We start from the raw sequence: 24,632 nt of genomic DNA, 5'->3' as shown, positions 1-24,632 counted from the left end.
GAGGTGTTAGTTGGGAATTCCTCAGCTGTCAGAGACCAGGACTATGAGGTATTGTCACAAACCAAACCAGTTAAAATATTTCTCTTCCTAACTATCTTAACTAGTAATTAAACCATATCATGTACTAATCTCTCTCTTTAGGTTCTTCTGGTCATGTCTTCCTTCATGTCCCCGACGGAGAGCCGCAATGGCACCAACATGAACCGTGTGCGTTTCTTTGGGCCCAACCAGTTGCAGAAGAGCACAGCACAGGAGAAGTGGGACAGAGTGAAAATTGTGTGTAGCCAGCCATACAGCAAGGTAATGAGCCCAACTATTTAAAATAAAAATAAAAAATCACTTCAGGTTTTATAGAGTGCAAGCCAGTATATCTGTCTAAATGTTAATTAAAAATCAAATAATTAGCAAGTACATCTGCATTTTGAGGTGATATGTTAGATTTAATCGCAGAACTGTCAACATAGAACTGACTGACTTGAAGTATAAAGCACGTGATCGCCTTACACATGCAACATAAGGATCTACATCAATACAAGCAGCATGGTTCAGTAGTTGAGTTAAGGTAACTATAATTCAAGGTGATTTCTATTAAAAAAAAAAAAGGTGTAAACTAATTGCATATATCTGTTGCTGCAAGTGAAATGAAATGTGAGATGAACTTGTCTTTGCATTTGATAGAACATAGCATACGGACTGGCCTTTGTTAAGTTCCACTCACCACCTGACAAAGATGATCCTCCTTCAACAGCTTCTCCAGTAAGTAATGCAACGTCTTGTTCTTTTAATCTTTTTAATTAAGATCATTGGGATAATTTAGTGTTAATAATATACCTGAGTTTTGGCTATGATACCAAAGCCATGATTTATGATGCCTTTGGGAAATACAAACCAAACATCTGAGCCAAACATCTTAAAGGTTCAATATTGTCTAAATACAAGGACATCATAGGACACTGGCACATAGTAATAGTCTAAATTTAGAAACTGCCTGATTATAAAAACAGTAAGAATATGAGCAGACATTTATTGCCAACTATTAGTTTTTGAACGTTTTGACGTGGCGTTTTACCTTTCCTCCGAACTGCACTACATTTTAGCTTTACTGTCTTAAGACAGCAAGGACTTAAATAAGTCCCTCCATCTTCTCTTTTGGTCCTGAACTTTACCTTCTTCTCTCCTGTAAGAAACTGACAAAGCTGGGACAGTTCAAGATGAAGGATGAGTCTCCTTCATCTGGGCCCAGCCTTCAACCTGGCAGTCTCTTCTTCAGTCGAGACAGTGCAACAAAATCCAGTCCTTCACTCAAAGGTAAAGCCATTTATTTAAATTTAGCGTCCGCTGAAGTCCAATAAAATGATAAAAATAGAAAGCCATCAAAGCACCAATTAGGTTTTAGTTAAAGCCTTATGTGCACCAGGAGAGGTAGAGCAAAGACTAAAGAGCAAAGAGGTGATTTCAAAGACATTCTTTATTGTAATGCCACTTTGTGGGAATATGTCTCCTTTGTTCCTTCACCATCCCTTTGCCCTTCTCTACTTCAGTGTCTCCCCAGAGTGAGAAGTTGAGTTATGCTGCCGCTGCCCTGCAGGCTGGTGGCACCACCCACTCGCCAGGCCAAGCTTCCTCCTCCACCTCTGCCTCACCACAGGTATTAAACATCACCATCATTTTCTTCACTGAGGGACGACCAGCAAACAGCTGCTCCCTTAATGAGCAATGTGTCATTGTAGAACAAAGGTAAAGCTGAGAGAAGATGAAACTGGAAATACAGCTGGTTAAAGGATGGGATCTATAGTAATTGGGAGTTTTGAATACCACATCACGTCCGGGAAATTTTATTAACTACTACAACTTACTACAACTAAATGGTGTCTTAAAAATCAATAAGATGACCTAATTACTCAAGTGAATTTAAATCAGATTTAAAGTCGTTTTGTTTTCACTCCTCTCTCTCTTCACATTACCTTCACAGTTTCTGACTTCAGCTCTGTCTAAATAAATTTAGCTTTCAAACAATAGTCTCTCAAGTAGAGTAAAACCTCAGGCACAGGTAAACCAAAAATGATCTGATATGCTGTCTGAACAGCTTTTCTGGCTAAAACAGTCAAACATTTTAAAAATAAGTTATCTGTGTTGTAGCTTTTTCCACACGTCGAAAATATATTGGTTCATATATTCTCAAGCAGATTTCTTTGTCGTATGTTACTTCAACACAACCCAAAAATTCTAGGATGTTTATGAAAAATGAATTCAAACATTTCAATGTAAAATCAAATTGTATTGTATAACAGGTTCTTAAATTTTACAGCAGAGATCTCGCATGATGGGTCATATTTTTTATGCTGACACAAAGACCAGAGCAAGCAGCGTCCCAACACTTTATTTATTTCCTCATCTTCAAAATTCCTTTTGCCTTTTTGTGCGGTATTTTGGTGCCGAGTGCAGAGTGCATCGGTGGGTGGTTCATTCAAATGAAGCAATGCAAAGTTAGCTGTTGTTTTCTTTTTTGGGTGGAAAATGTCTCTTACACTGAGAATAGACATCTCAGACCCACATCTGTTTCTGCTGCACCGTTGATCTGCAGCCACTTTTTTACTCTTTCATCGCGAGAACAAACTAAATACACAGAGCATGTGCACAGATGTAAATAAACTTTTAACTGATCACTCCCCAGCCAGTTTAAATAGGAAAAAAAATGCGTTCATTGTAAATCAGTCTGCATTTATCTATAAATTATTGAATGATTCTGAGAGTAAAAAACTGAGGGGAAAAAATTAAAAGCTGCTTTTTCAGTTGATTAAATCTCTGCAGCCATCTGGAGGCAGCAGGGCACATGTTGATAAATCTGTAGCCTCTGATTTCAGAAGTGCTGCGTCAGAGTGCAACGTCACTAAACATAGCTGCCGACTGTGTTTACGTTTATTAAATAACATGCATATGACACCAGACCACAGCAAGGAAAGCCTGTACATTACCACACACGTCAGACAGGTCCACCGTGACTCGGTTTTCTCTTGTTTAAGTGAGAGATCGGATTACAGTGGCTCATCAATCCTGTGTGTCGTTTCCTTTCCGACTGTCTTTTCAGCAAAAGTTGCATTTCATGTTTTATTCTTGAAATGCATCATGGTGCAAAAGCTGGTTGTGCCACATTTTATGACGCGAGCATTTCTGACGTAAGATAGAGTATAAGTAAAACTGAAATAGCATCAAGTTAATGATGCTATTTTTAATTAATTTTTTTTATTTATTTATAGCATCATTGTACAGGTTCAATAAAAACCCACACCATCTGCCTCTGGCTGCAGATGTGAGGTGCTGAGGGTTCATGTGGGGCAGTTCTTCACTTTCCCGACAACAACATGATTTCCTAGAGAAGCCTTTTTCTGTTTGTTGAGCTGTTGTTGTCATACGTCACTGTGACCGACACAGCTGTTGGAGAGCAATGAAACCACTGATGTCACTCGCTAAGAGTCAACGCATTAATCACCACATCACTGTGATTTATATTCTATCTCAACCAGCCCTTTGTGCTGCTGCACCTACATGAACCAACCAGTCAGAGATGCCCACACAGTCTGTGCACCCACGACCTACTGCTTTGTGCTTGTCATTGCACTTGAGTGGCCCTGTGTTTAAGCTCATTATGTCCCTCTGTTTTCCAAAATCACTTTATTAATTGGTAAAATCAAATTTATTGAATGGAAATTGTCACGTTTGCAGCAGCTAAATTGTAGCTTTCATCAACTTTAAAGAACAGCTTGATAAAAATACATTTCCTGACACAAATAAAAATGCATTGCTGTAACTTTGAGCCCGCTCTGAGAAGGAAAGCAGCGGGGGCTGCTGACACAGGGGAATGACACCATCAATACCAGCCGCATGTCACTTTGACTTTTAAAAGAAAAAAGTGAATACAAAAGATCTATTTGGGTTAGCTGCACAAATACATGCCTATGCATAAGAAAGTAGTCCTAGTAGATATCCTAGTGATTGCAGTTCTGTTTCCAATTTTCTACTGTAATTGCTTTGCAACCCTTTTCTGAAAGCTATAAGAATATACAAATTTGCAGAATCATTTTTTTTGTATGCTGAGGGAAACATCTCCTCAGCATCTCCTTCAACGCATCTGTCGTAACATACGGGTGCACATTATTCTTGTCATTCTAGCGGTTTAAGCATGAAAAGGTTCCAGTTTAATTTCTAATTTCTTACATTAATTGCTTCCTCACAGCCACCAGCAAAAAGAAAATTTGAGTTCAGCAAAGAGCGGCAGTCTGTCCCTGGCCCCCCTCCTTCGAAGAAAATAAGCCCCACGGGCTCACCCGAGGGCAAAGCTGCGACCCCCAAACACAAGCCGAGCCCAGCCAGCACGCCCAGCCCCAGTGCTGCGAAAGGTAACTCTTAATTTCGTGTCTGAATCTCAGCATGCGGATTATTTCCTCACTGAAACCTTCCTTGACGGTCTGATTTGTCTCTCCAGCTTCCCTGGCACAGAAGTCTGCTGACAAGAAGAGGGAGAGTCAATCCAAATCCGAACCTAAACCCAAACAACAGAAGGCAAAATCCGAGGGAGCGCAGCAGGTCCCATTCAACCGGATCATGGAGGGGGTGGTGTTTGTCCTCAGTGGCTTCCAAAATCCATTCAGAGGGGAGCTGAGGGAAAAGGCTCTGGATATGGGAGCCAAGTACCGGCCTGACTGGACACCCGACTGCACACACCTTATGTAAGTAGCTGGCAGGAATGCAAAGGGGACATATGTGAAAACTCCGTGCTATAAGTTGTCCTTTATCATTCATAATTGTTTATGCATGCATTACTTGTATGGTACCCTTGAGGCAGTAGCTGCACATTTTGGGAAACACGTGTATTCACTTTCTTGCCAAGAGTTAGATAAGGAGATTGATCCCAGTGTCAAGTCTGCAAAGTAAATACGAAGCTACAACCGGCAGCAGCTTAGTTCAGCATGAAGACTGAACACAGGGGAAACAGTTAGCCTGGCTCTGTTTAAAGGTAACACAAACCCGCCTACCAGCTTCACTAAAACTCACTGACTAACAAGTTATATCTCATTTTTTTCACTCTCACTTCGTTCTAGGCTGAGATGTCTGGCTGCTCACTGTAGCCTCTAGTCTTATATTGAATTGACAGACGTGAGTGGTTTGAGTCTTCTCATATAACTCTCAGGAGGAAGGCAAATACACACATTTCCCAAAATGTAAAACTATTACCGTAATCCTGTATGATAGTGTTCTGTTGCTACATGGATTATAAAACAGTTAACATGGTTATAAAAACCTGTAGTAATAAAGTAGTCCACACACTATAGTCTGATGGTGCGTGTGCATAGATGGATGAAAAATTCATTGTAATTTTATTGGCATTGTTGTTTATCAGCATCCTTGTCTGTCCTCTGTGTGGGTTTTGAGACATCAGAGAAATCAGATTTTGTATTCCCATCACAGTTGTTGCTGTTAGGGAAGCTGTTCACTATAGTTTGCAGTAAACTGAGGACTCGGGGGACAAGGACAGCTCAGAAATATGGCTCCACAACGAGTAAATGAAGAGATAAATGGGAGCAAATGCGAAAGAGCTGCAAATAAGTCAAAAGATCAATACACGAAACTGCTGCATGTTGGGAGATAAGATTAAAGAAAGATGAGCAGAAAGAAAAGAGGATAAAAACAGATTTATTTGCAGGTTTCAGAGCATTTCATAAATAGTTTTAAACTGAAATGTTATGGTAAGATATCTGAGGTGTAATGATGTTTAAGTTGTGGAACTAATGTGATAAATATGATGATCGCAGTAAATAATTTTGATCTTGTTCCAGTGATGTCCTGTCATGAGAGATTTCTATCTTTAGTTCATGTTTATCATTGAAACAGATTACAGGATTGTGTCACAGCCGTGTTAGCACTCTCAGTAATTCAGTTTGATTGCATCTTGATCTCTGCTGTCTGAGCAGCCTATTGCCCTTGACAGCTTCTCTATAGTGATGTAACCGTGTGTGTGTGTGTGTGTGTGTGTGTGTGTGTGTGTGTGTGTGTGTGTGTGTGTGTGTGTGTTTGTGTACCTGATGTCTGTTTCGACCCATTAATCTCCAGCTGTGCCTTCGCTAACACCCCCAAGTACAGCCAGGTGAAATCAGCAGGGGGCATCATCGTACGGAAGGAATGGGTGATGGACTGCCACAAGCGGAAACAGAAGATCTCCTATAAACAGTAAGAGAAGATGAAATGCCAAACAAACTGGTGCAAAGAGACGACTTCATAGTAATAATAGTGAAGTTAAACTGCACTGATTTGGAAATTCACACCTGTAGAAAAGCTTGGCTTGACCACTGGAACAGCTGGATGGCATTCGCTGTCTTGTTAAAGGACACTTCCGCAGGGTGACAGCCTGGTTTTAGTGTGGAGCATGTGTCCGCTGTATGAATCCACATCTGATTAATACGTTCTCTTAAGCTACGTCTGTACCTCTATACCGCACAGTCTGCTCACAGCACTCACACTGATTGAAGCGTCCAAAAATACACCTCTCACAGCAGTGATGCCCACTTGCTACAGAGAACATTGTAACCTTGAACAGCTGATGCCTGCTGTGATCACAGATTCATCCCAGGCAGCTCCAGCAGCTCTCTAATTATATGCCTCATTACTGGGGGGAGGTTTTGCAACATCAAGGTTTTCTGTCATTGCTCCACATGAATCTGTGTCTACTGAATAATGTAGAGCTGAATACTCATCGCAGGCAATGGAAGGTCCAAATTAATTGGCATAATACTGTACTTGTGTTATACTGTACAACACTTTACTTAATCATTTAAGGAATTCCTTCATACTTGTTGCTTCCATAATGATTGTTTCTGGCTTGAAGATGAATCAATTTCCAACCAGGCTGCCACACTGCTTTATCCAAGGTTATCCAAGGTTACTGAACTCATCGGTGTCAGGCCTGTGATGCATTCAGATAATCCCAGTATGCAAAATGAAGAGTATAAGATGTCCTCTTTAAACTTAAACTGCTGGTTTCTGGAGAAAGTGCTGATATAGCAGTTTTACTATATACCATGGTGAAACATACTGATGAGCGGGATCCTGCTATATTGTCGTTAAGAAGACATTATTGTCATTATGCCGACTTTGTTTGTTTACACTGAACCAAACAAAGCCGCCATAACGCTGCCACAGTGTGTGAATTTAGAGCGTGCTCGTGTGACAGAATCAGAGCGTGATGTGTAACACAACAGCGTCTTTCCCGCCACAGACGTCGACCCATTCAGGGTTTGTACCTTTTATACAGAATGGCGCGGTGGAGTAAAGGCGCACCATTCCCGTCTTGAACAGGCTGTGTAAAAGGAGATAGTGTTAAAACACAGACAGAATGTATAGTATAGCGTGTTGCCATATTACCACATTGTTCCCGCCTTCATTAGCTAATTTAGCAGCTGTATTTTGTTTAGTAACATTAGGACAGTAACCAACGAGTATTGTTATGAATCACTCTGCTGAATATTTTCTTGATTAATCATCTGGTCTATAAAACATCAGAAAACACAATTTATTATAATGTAAAAAATAATGTAAGAAAAAAAAGCTTAATCCTCACATTTGAGAACCTGAAACCTTTGAATGTTTGACATTTGTGCTGGAAAACTGACTTGAAACAGTTAGTTGATTATCAAATCGGCTGCAGATAATGACTAATGACTGCAGCTCTAAGCCACAAGCAGCACCTTATGTCTTACCATGCTAACTTCACCTCTACCCTTGTATGAAAAAATACTCAAACAATACACGCAACGTGCTGCATTCACAGTAATTTCCACTCAGAAAAACTGGACAAGCTTTAAAGTTGTTGTTTTTTTTTCTCTTCTCACCACAATTATTTGGGGAGTAATGACATCAAGGAACTGCACACAGTTCTATCACAGGCCGCATCACTGATAGTTTTGAAAACTTATCTTGTAGTGAATGATTGTGTATCTGGATGATTGATGATGGTCGTCGGCCCTGGAGAACGGTGTAGATACCTTTAATTCAAGCTTCTCATCAGCAGCTTTCTATCTTCATGCAGGTGTCGGTGCATAGTTCAAATGGGCTTGTTTGCTCTCCTTTTCAATACTACACTTGTTCTCATGCTGAATGGACACATTTTGCTGGACGTTGGTGCTGGATAGTTTGATTGTTACTGTGATCTTCCAACTATCTTTTCTCTCTTTGTGCCTTGCACTAGAACTGATTTTGTTTCATTCGTTGAACGACACCATCTTGTTAAATAACCTGCTCATTTTCAGAATGAAGTGCATGTATCTGATGCTGGTATTATTAATATCTCAAATGGATTTTATCACTAAGCATTAAATATTTGAATGTAGAGGTGAAACTATTTGTTGATGGATCAATTAGGTGATAACAGAAATTTAATTTGTAACTATGTTGATAATTCATTAATCCTTTCAGTAATTTTTCAAGCAAAAATACCATAAAATTAGCTCGTTCTAGATTCTCAAGTGTGAGAATTTGCTGCTGACATCTTGAAATTTAGACCAGCAGTCTTTATTTCAAGATGTCACCATAGGTGTCGAGTAATTAAACAATTAACAGATAATGGAAATAATCATTAGGTTTCAGCTGTGGTGGAGTTACAAAGGCACAGGAGGAGGAGTCACAGACCTTCATTAGTCTGCCTGTCTGTGGTTATGATTAGTTATGTGGATGTGACTGTCATTTCAAAGATATCGTTATCATCCAGCTCCAGCAGGTTACATCTGTAGATAAGACAGGCTGCACGGAAATCAATTTTTGCTCATGTTAGTCTTCAAAACCAGAAATGAAAGCGATCAGAGTTATGTTTTGATGGGATTATTCTAGACAGTCAGACAGTATGCATATGAGCTATGCAGAGAGACTGAGGGAGTAATGTGGAAAGCCTTTTTACAAAGTACTGCTGAAGGGCGCTGGAGAAACGATGCTGTGGTTTTATGAAGTCTGCTCCATACTTCAAGATTCTCAAAAATGCATTGTAATGAGAAGTTCACTGCAGCCAATGTCATCATTCCCCCTCATGTTCGCCTTTCTCAGTCAGTTTCTGATTGTGCCGAAGATCCCTCACCCCCACCCTCCCCCCGCTGCATCCCGCTCTCTTGTTGTCAGAATAATCCATTCCCCTGCCCACCTCTGCTATTGTGCAGCGCGTGGAGTGTGCAGCTTTGATGATGTATCCTTTATTTAAAAGCTGCATCTGCTATGGGTAATTAAAGAGACCACTTACTTTGATGATGACAAGTACCCAAACAAATATGCACGCTCACACTCCCAAACTGTTGCCCAATCATGCACACAAACACTTTATCACTGAGCATCTGTAGGCAAATGCACAGCTTCACTGAGCTCCTGTTATGCATAAGGATTGTAGTGTATATATTAATGAGATGGTGACATCAGCTAAGCACCGCAGAAATGCTTTCTCCTCACACATTATCTGATCTGTGAGGATCCAGAGATGGACAGAAAGAGGGGAGAGTAGAAAACACTCAAGCGGCTCTACAACATCCCATCACAATAGAACTGAATAAGTAAACAAATATCTCATTAAAACCGAGGCTCTGTTGCAACATCCCATGAGGACTTGGCGTGTTGGAGCCAAAATATCGGCACAATCGTGCCACGATTAATCTACGACACACAAAACTTCAGCACATACAAAAACCCAACACATAAAAGTTGTAATGTGAAAATATTCCCTGCATCCTCAAGGGCTTTGTGCCAGAAGTGTGTCAAGTGCAGACATTATGTTATCGCCATTAACAAAATGAGCATTTATTAAAAACAAGCAATTTTCAAATTGTGGCCTTGGGCTCTGGGAGTGTGTGAGACTATTTTTGGTGTTTCTAGATTAAACAATTAAGCAGATCTGTCAACAATGAGAAATTAATTTTGCCTATTTAAGCAAAGTCATGATGATACTGATCTCGGACAAACTTTAGTCCTCAACAGGTGGATTTCTGCATAAATTTGCTAAAACGAAATATCAACAGAAAATGTTCAGTAACAATTATATGTGTTGCTCTCAGAACTCCAAAGATGTTCATTTAATAACTTAAAAATGACTTGAATCGTTACACAATTATTAGAATCATTTCAGCTTTTATTATAATCTGGTTTTACCCTGCTCAAATAAACCACCTGTGTCTCCAGTTCACGTGAAGTCGAACAGATCTCGCTCCTTGTTCTGCTTGTGAGGTAACGGCACTTTCATAAGCAACAGATACTGTATTACTCCTCTTGCCGACAGTGTCTGTTTTCATTTTTCAATTTCCTGGGCCTTGAGTTTTATGAAACCAGAAAGCGTAGGTCAATAAAATGTCTCCCTATAGTGTGCGTGGAAATGATTGGACCTTTACGCTGGTATTTGAACTCACGGCACGTCACACTCTCAGGCTGATAATGTCCAGGTGACTTTATAGTGGCTTGAGGAGATATATGGAGAGGGGGGGGAGAAATGTCACATCCTCATTTTATTCTGTGTCTGTGCGTGAGTACAGGAGGCAGGATTTTCTCATTGTACCTTGCCTGTTTTTCTTTATGACCCATCCATTTCCTGGATTGTTATCACCACTCTTTTGTATTCTCTGTGGAAGTGATTGTAACATTTGGGTTTTTATTTCTCCTCACACTCCTCTTCATCTTTGCAGAGAACATTACAGATGGAGTCATGATCTCTCTTGTGCCAGAACAGTTCCTAAATCTTCTATGGATCTTTTATCTTCGTGTGTTATCTGATTGTTTGTTGTACATTTAATTCATCTTTGTGGAAAGTTCAGCTTTGGGGACAATGATTAGTTTTTGATTTGGATCCAATGATTATGTTGTGAGATAGAGCATCTAACCAACTCTCATGAAAAAAAAGATTTTATCGGGTATCAGAGCGTCGCAGTCCTGTCAGCCATGTCAGCTCTCACTTTTACACATCAGTCTGACCGTGTGACATCCTCCACTGACGGCTTAAAGTCAGTAGATTAGACTTTTTTCCCCAGCATGCCATCTTCAGTGTATTTAATATACAGGCAGTGGTAATGTTTTAAACATCAGGACATCCTGGTGGAAAACTATTACCTTCACTTTGAACCTTGCTTTTGTTCCACTATCGCCTGACAAAAGGTCCACTGAGGTTTGAAACATTGTAAAGCTGATAGGGAGCAAGATATATTGTGCAGGCATCATTTTGCCTCTGGTCTTAAATCATGCTGACACATTTTGTTCACTCATTTTTTGTCTTCCTCCAGGTATTTGATGGATGGAGCGGAGTCAAGCTCAGAGAGCGAAATGGAAGTGGATGACCAGAGTGAAGAGGAAATGAACGCAAAAGTAAATTTGTTTTTTTATTAGAAAAATATAATAATAAATGAAAGATTCGTTTTCCATCTTGAAAGTGTCAGTCAGTTTTAACATTCTGTCCTTGCTGATCTTGCAGACTCCACAGAAGCAGGAGAGACAAATCGCTCCCAAAAAGACGCTAGAGAAGAGGAACGAAGATGAAGATGAATATGCTGGCTCCACTGATGTGGATGAACCAGGTTTGCATCAAACTACTTAAATGGAAATCCCACTGTGAAGTAAATGTGACTGAACTTTACCTGATGTTACAGTCAACATCAGCATTGCCACTTCAGTGACTCCCCACTTCTCTTACTTTCAGAAACTGTTGTTGTGATAAAAGACAGAAAGCACATTATTGTTCTGGAAAAAAGGAGCTACAAAGTGACAGCTTTGCAAGGTCTTAGATTTGAGTTTTTGAGTGACGTGTAGCCTACAGGCAGACAGACAGGGTGTAATGACATGAAAAGAAGTAGGTAGTCGGTCCACTGAAAACATGAAATAGAGGAAATGGAAGAATGACAGCCACGGTCAAAGAGGCATTTAGAGTTTGGATACAGTGTGGGTGGAAAGAAATAAACAAAGAAAGAAAATATTCTACAAAAATGAAGGTTAAAACAGACATTTTTCTTGCAAGTTGTGTGGGACAGCTCCTTTAAAACAGCCCATTTTTAAACTAACTTAAAAAACTTAACAGTAGCACCTTGGGTTGTTAACTGTAAATTCTCAAAAGTACAAGCTGATGTACAAATGATAGCCAGAGGCACGGTATGTATGAGTGGAATAAAGTCCAGGTCTGAAAAGACTGGGTAGAAGAGAGAGGAAACTAAAGTGTCTGAGTTACGCAGCACTCATGTATGTGTTGGAGGCTTCAACAGATGCTTCTCATTCACTCTAAATGGGGTGACGTGAAAAGTTTTCTCAAGTGGCAGCGCAGGTATCAGTGTATCAAATCAAGTTCATTCAGATGTTCCAGCGTAGACACTAGCATTTCAAATCACGTTGCAAAATATCCAGAGAGAGCCGTGTGGGTGAAGGAGAGGTTGATTAATGCGTTTGGGAATCAGCCTGTTCCCTAAGATCAGAGTTTATTTATACACTGGGACACAAACTGGAGAATTCAGTCGTAGAGACGTTGGGGACCATCAAGTGTTAATGCAACACGTACATGAGTGGTCCGTTAAATTCATGCAGAGTTTATACATACTACTTACATTTACACAGGATATTAGTACTCACCGCTCAACTATGAGTTTCTTTCATCTCTGAACAAAAACACTCTTCTCCTTCACTGATTGATTCTGATCAATGACTTGCTTTAATCATTGTTAAGCTGCCATTTAAGAAAATGAACAAGTCCCTCAAGAGAAGGAAGTGGATTTTACCCCCTTAGCTGCTGGAAGGCTTTTAATAGTTTTCAGAAATTTATAGTCAAACAAACAGAAGTCCTCCTGCTGGGAATCGATAACAACATGCGATACATATCTGAATCCGAACGCATTTAGTGGCTGACATTCATTTCCCCACAAAGGAAAGATTTTTAAAATCCCCTCACTTTACATCTAACGCCACCAACAGGTCACAATTTCACTTTGTCCAGTAACGAATTCCCATCAGCCTCAACTGCGCTTTGTTTAGTGGTAATTAGCAAACGTTAGCTTTATTTGGGGCTTTATTTGACACTTGACGGTCTAGAGAGAGACAGGAAACAAGGACAGAAAGAGAGGGGAATGATAAGACAACAAAGGTCCTCCTGCTGGGAATCGAACAATGGACGTTGTGATTATGTGTTCAACACTTCAATCACCGGATGCCCATAAAATTTTATGAATTCTTCTTTCTGCTTTTATTAATTCCTCTTTTGTTTGTGTCTGGGAATCAGAGTTTCACATTTTTTCTAGTTATTTGAAATAGATGAAACCAGTAAATTAAGAGAGACAGGAAAACACAATTTCCCGTACAGATCTGCATTGCAAAGACAGAAGAGCTGAATTGTATGTGGCTATGAACCATGGGAAGGGATTCATTCTAATAGCTCAAATAACTAAAGAGGGAGAGGGGGAAGCACTGTAGCTGCAGAGGACTGAATGAATTGAAAAGGGCAAGGGGACAATGTGAGAGGCCATGGGAATAGACAAAAGGGATCATCTTTATGAAGCACTTGGAAATGGATGAGTTGACAACGCCATCAATGTAAAGAACAAGAACAACATACATACTGATAGATGCTGTTTGAGGGAGACACCAGAACGGAGGAAAGACGTAATCACTGTGAAGGGACTTGTGCATGATTCTCATTTCTATGTTAATGCAAGGCCAGAAGTAAAGTGCTGAGATGCATCAGTGAGGACACAACAAACAGTGACCTACCAAACACGTATAGGCAGACAGCATTTTAATTAGAGCTTCCTCTCTTTTATCTGCCGGCAACAACACGATTGTATGGTAATAGGAAGAGTTTCCAACAAGGTTACGTTCTTTTAATTGTTGATGCATGTTTCATGGAAATTCTTCTCTGCCTTCTTTGCATAATGAAAATGAATAGCATCTTGTAGAAAATATGATAGCAAGATTAAACTCTTTTCCTCCATATGGGCAGAAATTTAAAGCAGATTCAATTCTTTGACATTTGATTATCATAGTAAATTAGTTTTTAAGATTAAGGCCAGAGTGCAGTGATGGTAATTTAAAGAACTGAGATACAGCAACAACCTTGTGTTCTCAGTCAGTTGATATATTCCTCACTAAAACGTTTCATGGTTATCAGCTTCTATTTAATTTTCAGCTCTGCCTTTTCTAGTATTACAATAAATCAGTTTTCTGTTAAAAAAAATTTTCCTCTATTGACATATTAACAAATCATTTCATAGGAGGTGATGATGAATCTGCCGTGGACACAGAGGACGAGCTCCAGAGGTAAGCACAACAAATAAAGTCAATGATGCTCTTTGCAATATTGATGTGGACAAGTTTGTTCTTCCGTGTCCTTCATGGCCGCTGCCTCCATCTCTGCTCTCTCGTTGCTATGGTAGTAAAATGACCATTGATTCATTTTGAAATCTTTAAGTTAAGTCGTTTAAGTGTTTTTTTGTCACCCGTAAGGGGATATCTTGAGAAAGCCTTCCAGGAAATGACTTAGGAAAACTATTACTGAATTAGAGAGACATTGTTTACTTCTGCGTTACATTCATACTGAAATACAGAACTAAGAGCAATAGTCATTGGAACAGCTACGTTTTCTACATTTACTTAAAGTGGCAATGTCAAAGATTTTCGTTTAAATAAGTGTTGTTTGAGTCCCGGTTACTCCATATCAAATGACAGTGTGTAATGTGAAAGGTGTTGTATGTTTTAACAAACCCACAGAGAATTTTCTCCCCACACTGCAGTACAACTCGGCTCTATGGAGCGTTTTAGTGTCTTTTAGCTCGTTGTTTTGGTTTTAAAACTTGCAGCTTTATTGTTTTGGCTCGATCTTGCTGCTTCTCAGCACACACACAAAAAAAAAGCCACCCTGAAAAAAGTCAACTGTAAACTTAGCAACGAGCTGATGAACATAGTGGAGCATTTAGCAGCTAAAGAGCCAATTATTTCCCTCAGGAGATGGTAGAGACCAAAATCAGAGCTAAAAGAGAGTGAGTACTGGACTTTGCTGGAGGTGTAAGTAAGAAAATGTTTGTATAGATGTTTGTTGCAGCAACTTAAGATGAGATGAAGATGATAATGTGCAGATGTTGTGATCATAGCTTGTTTTCACTGCCTCCAGAGTAGCCAAACAATCTATTGATACACTTTTTTTTTTTAAATCCTGCATTGTTTACATCCATGTTCACAGCTTTCAGCTTTCTTCTTCCCTGCCTTTGCTTGTGGGATTATTCCATTTCTTGGCGTGTTACTGCGACCTCTATAACAGTGGAATAATATGAAACCGATGGCAGGAATGCAGTTTACATCAGCCAGGACTTAGGATTCATTATTTCCATAAAAATGAGACCTGTTGAGTTCAGACAAGACAAGAAAAACGAAGACAAATGGGGAGCTTTCTTCTTTCGAGAGGCAGGTAACATGTAGCATACAAGATGTAACCTTTTTTTTTTTTTTTTTTGTCCTTGTGAAAGAGTGGAGAATGAGAACAGACAGAAGAAAGCAGCAGCAGAAGTGAAGATGGTGAAAGAGGAGGATCCGTACGGGGGGTCGACAGATGAAAACACAGACGCTGAGGCTGAAGAGGATCATCCCATCCCGGACCTACCAGGTATGTCTCTCTTTGTTCTTATCTCCATGTCCTGTCTGTCTCTCTTGTCTGTTCCTGTTCCTATCACAGGAAAAGATGTCCTTTCTTCCTCATGGGACATTACAAACACTGACAGAAAGTAATTGGATTCCTTTCTGCCTTTCAGGAACACCACTCACATTCTGTGTTGTCTGTGTTTTCTTCTTCCTTTATCAAAGAGGACCTGTAATTACTGCTCTTACATATTGTGTAGTCATCAGTTGAACTCTGCTCCTTTCTCTTCCCATTTTCTCATTTCTTCCAGACTTCCTGAGCGGAAAGCACTTTTTCCTCTACGGCAAATTTCCTAACAACGAGAGACGCCTAATGTTGCGATACATTATTGCCTTTAATGGGTGAGAAAGATTTCTAGAAGTAACTGGCTACAACTTAAATTGGTCGCAGGAATTCAATGCCTGTAATTAAATCACATTGTAAGACGCGCTGTTGTCTCTGCTCCAGAGTGATCGAGGACTACATGACAGAGAAAGTGCAGTTTGTGGTGACCAGTGAGGGGTGGCATGACTCTTTTGAAGACGTGAGTAGAGTCTTTTTCTTCTTTCTCTCTTCGTTGTTGCATCAGTGTTGCTTTGGCAATCACAGCTAAATAATAACATCTTACTTGGGCTTGAAAATTTTGAGTATTTTGTGCAAATGAGGGTTTGAACATGCGTGTGGCATGACTCACATGCTTCCACAGACAACATGATTCTGTTAAGGTAATTGCTTTAGGAACCTGAAGTGCTGCTCAGTTACATTAAGTGCACAAATGAAAATCTCTTCTCATAAAGCCAGCCGTTTTCTGTTAAACAGCACTTATTTTAATTTTTTGAAGGTATAATCAAATAAAAGCAAAAAGGTTGCCTGAGTGTTTTAGCATCCCCAGTGAAAACGCTGCAGGATTCGGACCAAGCAGCTTTTGAATCTGTTTGAAATTGTGGTCCAGAGTTGGTTTTCAGCCATTCGAGAGCCTTGTTAGCATCTGATTTATCAGTTTGGCTACACGCAGTCTTAGCTTTCAGTTTTTCAAAGGGTTTATACCTCTTCCTGTGAGTCTCTTTGTATTGCAATAAGAACACTTCATTACCTCTCTGTTTCTCTCACCTTTACTCTCCCCTCCATCGCAGGCACTGATGGAGAACGGCAATCTGAACTTTGTCAAACCCGCATGGATTTACGCAATCAATGAACGACAAAAGATGCTGCCCTATCAACCCTACTCTGTTGTCCCCTGAACAATACACACAAAAGTGTGTCCAGACACACCGAGACTTCATGTCCTGATGAAGCAGCCATGGGGAAAGCCATAAAAAAAAAAAAGTTTCTTTTTCAGATTCACCACTTTTCTTAGAAGAAGCAATAAACCAATTCTAGTTCATTAATGACTTTATACTTGCAATTCATGAAATATCTTCAGTCCTTGTCCAGTTTACATAAAAGGAAAGTTTCCACCACGGATGTTCTCACCTTTTGGTCAAGCTAGGAAAAATGTGAAAAATATTTAAATGGTGTCTGTTGAAATTAATGCTAGAATGAGGTTTAGATTTATTATAAGTATTTTATTTGAAGCTTGTTAGCCCTAGCTTGGCCACAAAGTAACATCATCAGTGTGCTTCTCAGTCTCTTGGGCTTTATGCACGAAGAACACTCTCCGATTCAGGACTTGTTTGAATTTCTTGGTTCCTGTGCTGCAGTTTGCTGCTGCTTACCTCAGCTACCTCAGGCTCTGTCTGGAAATGAGTTATCACCCTGTCCTGCAGCGCTGATAAGACGCTGACTTGTGTAAGCGGGTAGACTGTTATGAGACCAGCCCAAAGTCAGGTGAAAGTTGCCTGTTATTGAAGCCTTGCAGCCACCAAACGCAAAAATCAAGGCAACTGAAAACTGAAAATGAAATTTAAGACTGGTGTGACTGGTGTTTGTTATTTTCCTTTTTTTATTTTATTAAATGCCATAAGTGGTAAAGTGATGGGTTTCTGTGTGTTGTTTAAGTTTGATATATATCTGAATTTGTGATTTGGTTTTATTGACATTAAGTATTACAAGAGATGGACTCAACAGATGTGAGGATGTAAAACAGGCGTCGGTGTTCTGCGCCTGAGGTCACATGGAAATGTCGGGTCTACCATCTGCTTTGGTTTGTTCCGTTGTCCAGATTGACTTATTTGAGTCACTATCTTAAACTTCTTTTTCTTATAGTACTTAATTATTTTGTCTAAATAAAAAAAAAAAAAGATTTTTAATTAAACGTATTGCTCTCCTTTTATTCATCAAGCTGTCTTTGCACTCAGCTGCTCTCATCCCTTCCTATGCTTTCCTCTGTGTTTGCAGCTCGAGTGGCACTCTCTCCCTTTTCATTCCTTCTCTCATCTCTAGCCTTCTCTCCTCTCTCTAATTTACTTCTCCTCCTGTTTTGTGCCCTGGAGCACTGGGTCTTCTGCTCTTCAGTCAAGGGGATTAGAAAGCTGGAATGTGGATGAGAGACAGGGAAAGAGGGATGGTTGCAGGGGAGAGAGAGGCTTCAGGAAAGATGAAAAGGTTTGGATTCTCAGCAAGTATGTATTTTTAAAGTAGCCAAGGATGTGTCTGTTTTATTCTTCTTCTTCTTGTGTAAGGTAAATTCACAGACACATACCACCAAGCGTGAGGCATGTTCGCACCGCTTCCTGCAACTTTCTACCAAGCTTTGATTTGCTTTTCATAAAGGGAAAAACGCAAGGGCAAATCCATTTAGGTCTGGAAGTGGGAAAATTTACAGCAGCTAACGGCACCATCCTGATACAGTGTCACGTTTCGTTTAAATGCATATCTGTCCCCGGGACGCACAGAGGATAGATTGTCCCATTTGACAGGTTGGCTTCGTTCAAACAGCAGCGTTTCCACGCATAAATTTTATTTATTTTTTTGCTTTTAGCATTTTTACTTCTCCTCGTGAATCTCGGCAGTGACCTTGTCTTCTGATTTAGAAAGCCAAACATTGTGTGGCTCGGTAGTTTTAATGCTCATTATCACTGATGTTTTCCTTGTTCTTTCTTCCTTCATTATTGAAGTGGAGGCGGGTGAATACATGTGCAAAAATGTTTTCTATTTGTAATTCCTTTAGATCACTTTTGTAGAGATCTGTTTTCACTTTGACACTTCAGACTGTTTTTCTATTTGTCAGTGTAAAGAAATATAATAAAAACCCACATTAAATCTACTTCAATTCAACTTTGTACAATAAAACATGAACATTTCCAAGGAGGCTCAATAGTGTACATGGAGAAATTCACTCCAACATTTCCGTCAAACCAACCACCTCCTAACACTGGTGTGGGTGAGCTCTTCAATACGCTGAGACCAAATTTGTTTACGTGCTGGAACTATCCTTCTAACTTTCTGTGTGATATCTTTCACCCAAAAGTACGACGAAAAAATGATTTTCTCTTCATTGTGTCTCCCATCATTATCATGCAGGTACCGTATGATGTAAGAAAAACAAAAGAGTAAAAGGTTATTCACTCTGCATTTTAATTTCAGTGTATTATTGATGAAAAGACTGACCTTATATAAATCCTCGACTGCTAAGTCAGTTCAGCAAAAGATTCGATTGATTTTGCCCCTGAGAGCTGAGGTATTTTCCCCAGGGAGGCTCAGACGCTCTTGCAAATTGAAATGATGGTTCCTGCTGGTGTTTCAGGAGTGTGCCAAGTCAAACGGTGCGAATCAGCCCGGATAGATTTTAACCTGTAGTTTGCGATTAGTCGACTGGAGCGGAGAGTAGAGTGGTTAAAATCATGGGTATTTGAAAACAAACAAACAAACAAACAAAAAAACTTTTAACAAAATCATGTGATGCATATGAAATGTTTTTGGTGTTTATAAATAAAAATGTGAATTCCCATTTTGGAGTCAAAATTCATAGTACCAAAAATAAAAGTAGTCTTTATGCAGAATGGAGCATTTCAGAATAATATATATATATATGTATGATATTGTATTTGAATTATTGTGCTCTTGTCACAGGTTTTTCTGCCATGGACTAGTTTGCACCTGTTCAACTCCAATTGGCATGACGTCTCTGGAACCATTTCTATTTTTTATTTTTTTATTTTACCATTAGAGTTATTGTACTCTTCATCACTTAGATTTAGTACAAGTTTATTATGATCTTGGACTCATTTCTTAATATATGACACTTTTTGGCGACTTAACACAGTTTCTTTGACCTTCCTTGGCAAAGGTGTATTGCTGCCCTCTGCTACAGAGAAGAAGGGACAAAATCAAATCGATTCTCATCTTTTAGCGAGGAAGCAAATAAGCGCAGAATGTGGAACTATAGGTTAAAGGTATAGTGTAGTATACCTTTAGTAGACCTTAAAGTTATAATATGTGACTTTTCCACATTAGAATGTCTAATATTGACTATACCTATATTTTTTGAGTTATTTACTTCCAATATCATAAATGTATCCAGCACTTTTCAAACCTAGAGAAATAACAATGACATCATATCCCCTTTGCACATGCATCAGTCTTGTGGTTGTGTGCCAGAAGCTTAAAACTTACTTTTTTATCCAGTTTTAAGCCACATATTTAAGATACACTTTTTATACCTCAGTTGTTTTCATGTATTTCAACCGAATGAAAGATTTTAGTCATCGGATATCTGGATCTTAAGTTATAAAAGAAAAAAGCCTATTAAATGTTTGGCAGATCAGCTCCCAGCCCCTCCCTGATGTCCCGCGTCCTCCGTACAGCACCTGCAAAACACCTCAGCTCCTGGTAAAAACCTGAACGACTGCACTGGGAGAAGCTGATCGCAATGCCCATGAGGACAACAACTCCCATAATCCAACGCTCCCTCAGGATCTCACCAAATGAAGTCTTTTGTTATTGTTTTGAAAGAGAGAAGTTACATACTGTACTTCTGAGGAATTGTATAGAATAGTAGTTATACCTTTAGTACAGGCCTTCAGTGAGGTAAAGTATACCTTAAGGTAGGCTATAGTATTAGAGGTATTGTACACTCAGGTATACAGTATAGTGTACCATTAACCCCTAAGAGCGAAAGTGTTTTGGCCCCGCCCCCAATTTTCATCTCTCCCAATAACATTACAGTATTTCTGCCGCCAGTGCAAATTCTGCCTTGACTATTTTTTTCTTTTAAGTGTGAACAAACCAAACTCCTCCTCCTCCTCTCCTCTCCTCTACCTACTTCCATCCTCCTCCTCTCCTCTCCTCTCCTCTACCTACTTCCATCCCCCTCCTCTCCTCTCCTCTACCTACTTACATCCTCCTCCTCTCCTCTCCTCTACCTACTTCCATCCTCCTCCTCCTCTCCTCTCCTCTACCTACTTCCATCCTCCTCCTCTCCTCTCCTCTCCTCTACCTACTTACATCCTCCTCCTCTCCTCTCCTCTCCTCTCCTCTCCTCTCCTCTCCTCTACCTACTTCCATCCTCCTCCTCTGCAGCTCGTCAGACTCTCGCCGCGCTGACCCGGACTACACCGCCGACCAGTGCAGGAGGGGAACTATGTTACCGAGGAGCGGGGACTCGGTGAGGCTCCGTGTGTGTATGCGGACCATGCGCTGACTGGCTGACTGACTGGCTGACTGACTGGCTGACTGACTGGCTGGCTGACTGACTGGCTGACTGACTGGCTGGCTGACTGACTGGCTGGCTGACTGACTGGCTGACTGACTGGCTGGCTGGCTGACTGACTGAGGTCAAGGTGGGAGGTTCGGCTGTGAATGGTTAGATCGGATGCTGCAGCCTGACTGCCCGCTGTTGTTCCTGCAAGGAGAGCGGACCTGAGTCCGAGCAGCTCTGACGGAGGAGAGGGTAAGTGATTTAAAGTCGGTGTTTCAGCCTCTTCAAAGCGTTTAATGTCCATGTGGAAACCTCTGTCACTTCTGATAAGACTCAGCATAAACACTCTCAGTGGGGAACTTGTTGCAGTTACTTTCTAGCGCATATACAAGACATTTATTGTACTTTTTCTTGGTGTTATTGTGCTCGGACTGAAAACTGTCCGGCTTTGCATTTGAAAATGATTTATTAGGAAACATAATAATAGAGGTGTATATACAGGCTAGAATCATACTTTTGTTTTTTTTTAAGAAAGCATAATTAAAGATGATTAAAAATCTAAAATATACACAATATATTTTACAGTTTATAAAAGATGTCACTGACAAACATTCATCTATAGCAAAAAAACCCATTAAAATCACAGTAGTCCCGTCTTAATGAACCAATTTAGTGTAGGATAATAAATACATATTAAATAAAATCTTGAATTTAAAAAAAATCTATATATATTTCATAATAACACTGTTAAAATAACCATTAAAAAGATAGTATAGATGGACCATAAATATATAAATAAATATATAAATAATAATAATATAAATGTACAAATAAATATATAATAATTGTCATGATATAGATTGAGATCCAGTAGTGTACAGTGGGAGTAGTGCACATTATTCTGCTGCTAAAATATGTGCAGAGGATGTGTACAGGACTCTAAATATTATAATAATATTCATTATGTTTGATATTTCCTCCCTTTCTTCCTGAAGTTTGAATTTCATCACTCACCCTTGCCTGGTTATTATTCCCCCAGAGATGCTTCAAATTTTAGAGGTTGTACTACACCCTTAAACATCCATGTTACTCTTCCTATATTATATCTGTATTTTCAGATAGTGCACATCACATCGTTGTCCTCAGAAGCTCCAGTGTAATGATGCCTTGATGAAATAAAATCACCCTGTCTCAGTTGGGATTGCAGAAACACATAATTATAATATCGCATATGAAGTTCCTCTGATGCACCAAAGTGTCATTATGTTTGGTCTGGAGGCATTTTCTCAAAATGATCCAGCTCAGGCGAGGCCCCCCCCCCCCCCCCCCCCCCCCAAACCTACTGCAGTGTAAGGTGAATAAAGTCCAGATAAACAGCGAAACATGTGGGTAATTGTGTAAATAGCAGCCCACCCTGATTATACCGACATGTCTACCATCTGTGTTATGTGACCAATTGTTACTCTTGTGTGAGATTCTCTAACAGCAAAGAGGGAGAATTAAATCGGCTTTGCTGTTATCTTCCTGTTATCACACACCACACTGAAGCACTTTATCCTCAACAGTCGGTGTGTGATCATGTGTTTGCTCTAATTTACTTTAATTTCAAGTCTGCACACATCACTTGGAACTGACTTCCAAAAGCTGCAGTCTCTCTTTCTAAATAAAAGATGGAGACGATGCAAAATTGCTTCTTGAATAAAAGATGCTTCGTGGTTGGTTCAGAGCACCGCCTCTGGGTTGAGGTCTCCTCATGTGATTCATTGTCGAGGTGATTCCCCTTTTTGTTCAATAGATCAATAAGGAAACTCGAACCGACAAGAAAAAAAAAAAAAAAAATCTGGTGCTTTTCCGAGTTGTTATAAACAAATAAGAAGAGAAAGTATTTACCATGTGTCACAGCGTGGATCCTCGCTCCCTCTAATCTCACCTCTAATTATATGAAGGTGTGACTTTTTCTTTCTGTCTTTTCCCTCTCGCTCACAAACACTTGAAGTCATATACTGTGGGTGTAGTATGACATGTCACAAATTACAGCACAAGTCATTTGATCATAATTGGTGCCATAGCTCTGCACAGACAGCTGATTGAGTGTATATTACCATATGAGGGAGGAATGAGCAGTTTTAGAGCAGCAAAGGGGGAAAAAACACATAATTAAGCAGCTGTGCTTCTGAATTGCTCTTGATCCAAATCCTTATCGGGTTTTCCTCTTGGAAGAGAAAATAAACATCTGTCTTTAATTGTTTGATTGACTGCTCTCCAAAGCAGTGCGTTGTCGTCTTTTGGAAGAAAAAAAAAAGAATAGAAGATGTGTTGTATAAATGAATTCAACGTCCTGCATATTTGTTTTTTCTGCAGAAGTCGCTGGCTGCTCGTTAAAAACCAGCAAAAAAAAAGGAACATGAGGACTTCTGGGAGGGATTGAGAGTAGAAATGGGGTTGAGGAGTATGAAATAGTGAATGTTTTCTGTCCTGATCCCAACAGAGAGGTGATTATACTGCAGCTGAACATCCACATCACTCCCAGTGGCTGCGACTCATTCCTGCCGGAAATGAAAGATTTATTGCAGGTCAGCTCATAGTCTTAGCAAAGCTAGGGAGAAAAAATTTGAAGGAGTCTTCTGTTTTTTGTTTTTTTCTTTCTCCAGTGGTGTTGGGCAGACAAGGCCAAGCATGTAATAGACCTGTCAAGTGTCTCCAGAGAGGAGGAGAAACAGGAGATTAGACCGGAGGAGGGGGAGATAAGAGACATGGATGGAGTGATGGAGGCAGATAGGAGATCAAGGCCAGAAAGGGCATCAAGATTGGAGGAGTGAGAGGTCAGTTCATAAGAAGAATAAGATAGGAAAGTGTAATGTAACGACACGGAGAAGACGGTTCAAATAAGGTGTTACTTTTTCTAAAAACAAAAACACAAAAACATGATATTAACGTTAATACCAGCAACACAGATTTGGTGTATTTTTGCCGTCAGTGCTGTTTTTCAGATCGTGCTCTCCTTATTCACTTTGTCCACAATTTGGCAAAATGGTTTTCCATCAAAGATCGTCCTTGTTTCATTATGCATTTTAGCTCATGCATTTTTAAAAGTGTGGGCCAGAAAAAACAAATGATCACAGCCTGAGGCAGTAGTTGGTGGAGATAAGGTAAAGTCAGTTCTATCTTTGAAGTTAAAAGTCACAATGTGAAGAGCAGAATAACATATTGAAGGATAAGTAGCTGACTCATGTTCAACAACAATAAGTGCGATAGTAACACCAAATATTGAGAGATAAGTCTTCCACTTTTAGAGATTGTTTTAACTAAAAGCAAAGAGAAGAACAATCGTGTCACTAAATATCTGTTTGTATCCGTACAACATCTCTGCTGGTCTATAAAGTACAACCTTGCTTTCGCATGCGA

At 39.8% G+C, this 24,632-nt stretch overlaps 1 protein-coding gene across 1 annotated transcript in view; it reads left to right on the top strand.

The window, feature by feature from the left end:
- Positions 1-17,903, top strand: part of xrcc1 (X-ray repair complementing 1) — a 20,384-nt gene extending 2,481 nt beyond the window's left edge. The window contains exons 4-18 of the mRNA XM_087173871.1: positions 4-48; positions 142-300; positions 679-756; positions 1,185-1,308; positions 1,542-1,648; positions 4,235-4,397; positions 4,484-4,727; positions 6,109-6,225; positions 11,292-11,373; positions 11,480-11,582; positions 14,253-14,298; positions 15,501-15,637; positions 15,921-16,011; positions 16,118-16,193; positions 16,783-17,903. Coding sequence (XP_087029997.1) covers positions 4-48; positions 142-300; positions 679-756; positions 1,185-1,308; positions 1,542-1,648; positions 4,235-4,397; positions 4,484-4,727; positions 6,109-6,225; positions 11,292-11,373; positions 11,480-11,582; positions 14,253-14,298; positions 15,501-15,637; positions 15,921-16,011; positions 16,118-16,193; positions 16,783-16,890 — 1,680 coding nt within the window. The 3' untranslated portion in view covers positions 16,891-17,903. The remainder of the gene's footprint in view (positions 1-3; positions 49-141; positions 301-678; positions 757-1,184; positions 1,309-1,541; positions 1,649-4,234; positions 4,398-4,483; positions 4,728-6,108; positions 6,226-11,291; positions 11,374-11,479; positions 11,583-14,252; positions 14,299-15,500; positions 15,638-15,920; positions 16,012-16,117; positions 16,194-16,782) is intronic.
- Positions 17,904-24,632: the final 6,729 nt, after the last annotated feature.

This window comes from Seriola lalandi, unplaced genomic scaffold (genome assembly GCF_002814215.2).
Source record: "Seriola lalandi dorsalis isolate HSWRI2012SDOR001 ecotype SW California unplaced genomic scaffold, Sedor1 jcf7180002054287, whole genome shotgun sequence".
NCBI classification, from domain to species: domain Eukaryota; kingdom Metazoa; phylum Chordata; class Actinopteri; order Carangiformes; family Carangidae; genus Seriola; species Seriola lalandi.
The sequence above is the reverse complement of the archived record's forward strand: the minus strand, read 5'-3'. Positions and strand labels throughout refer to the sequence as shown.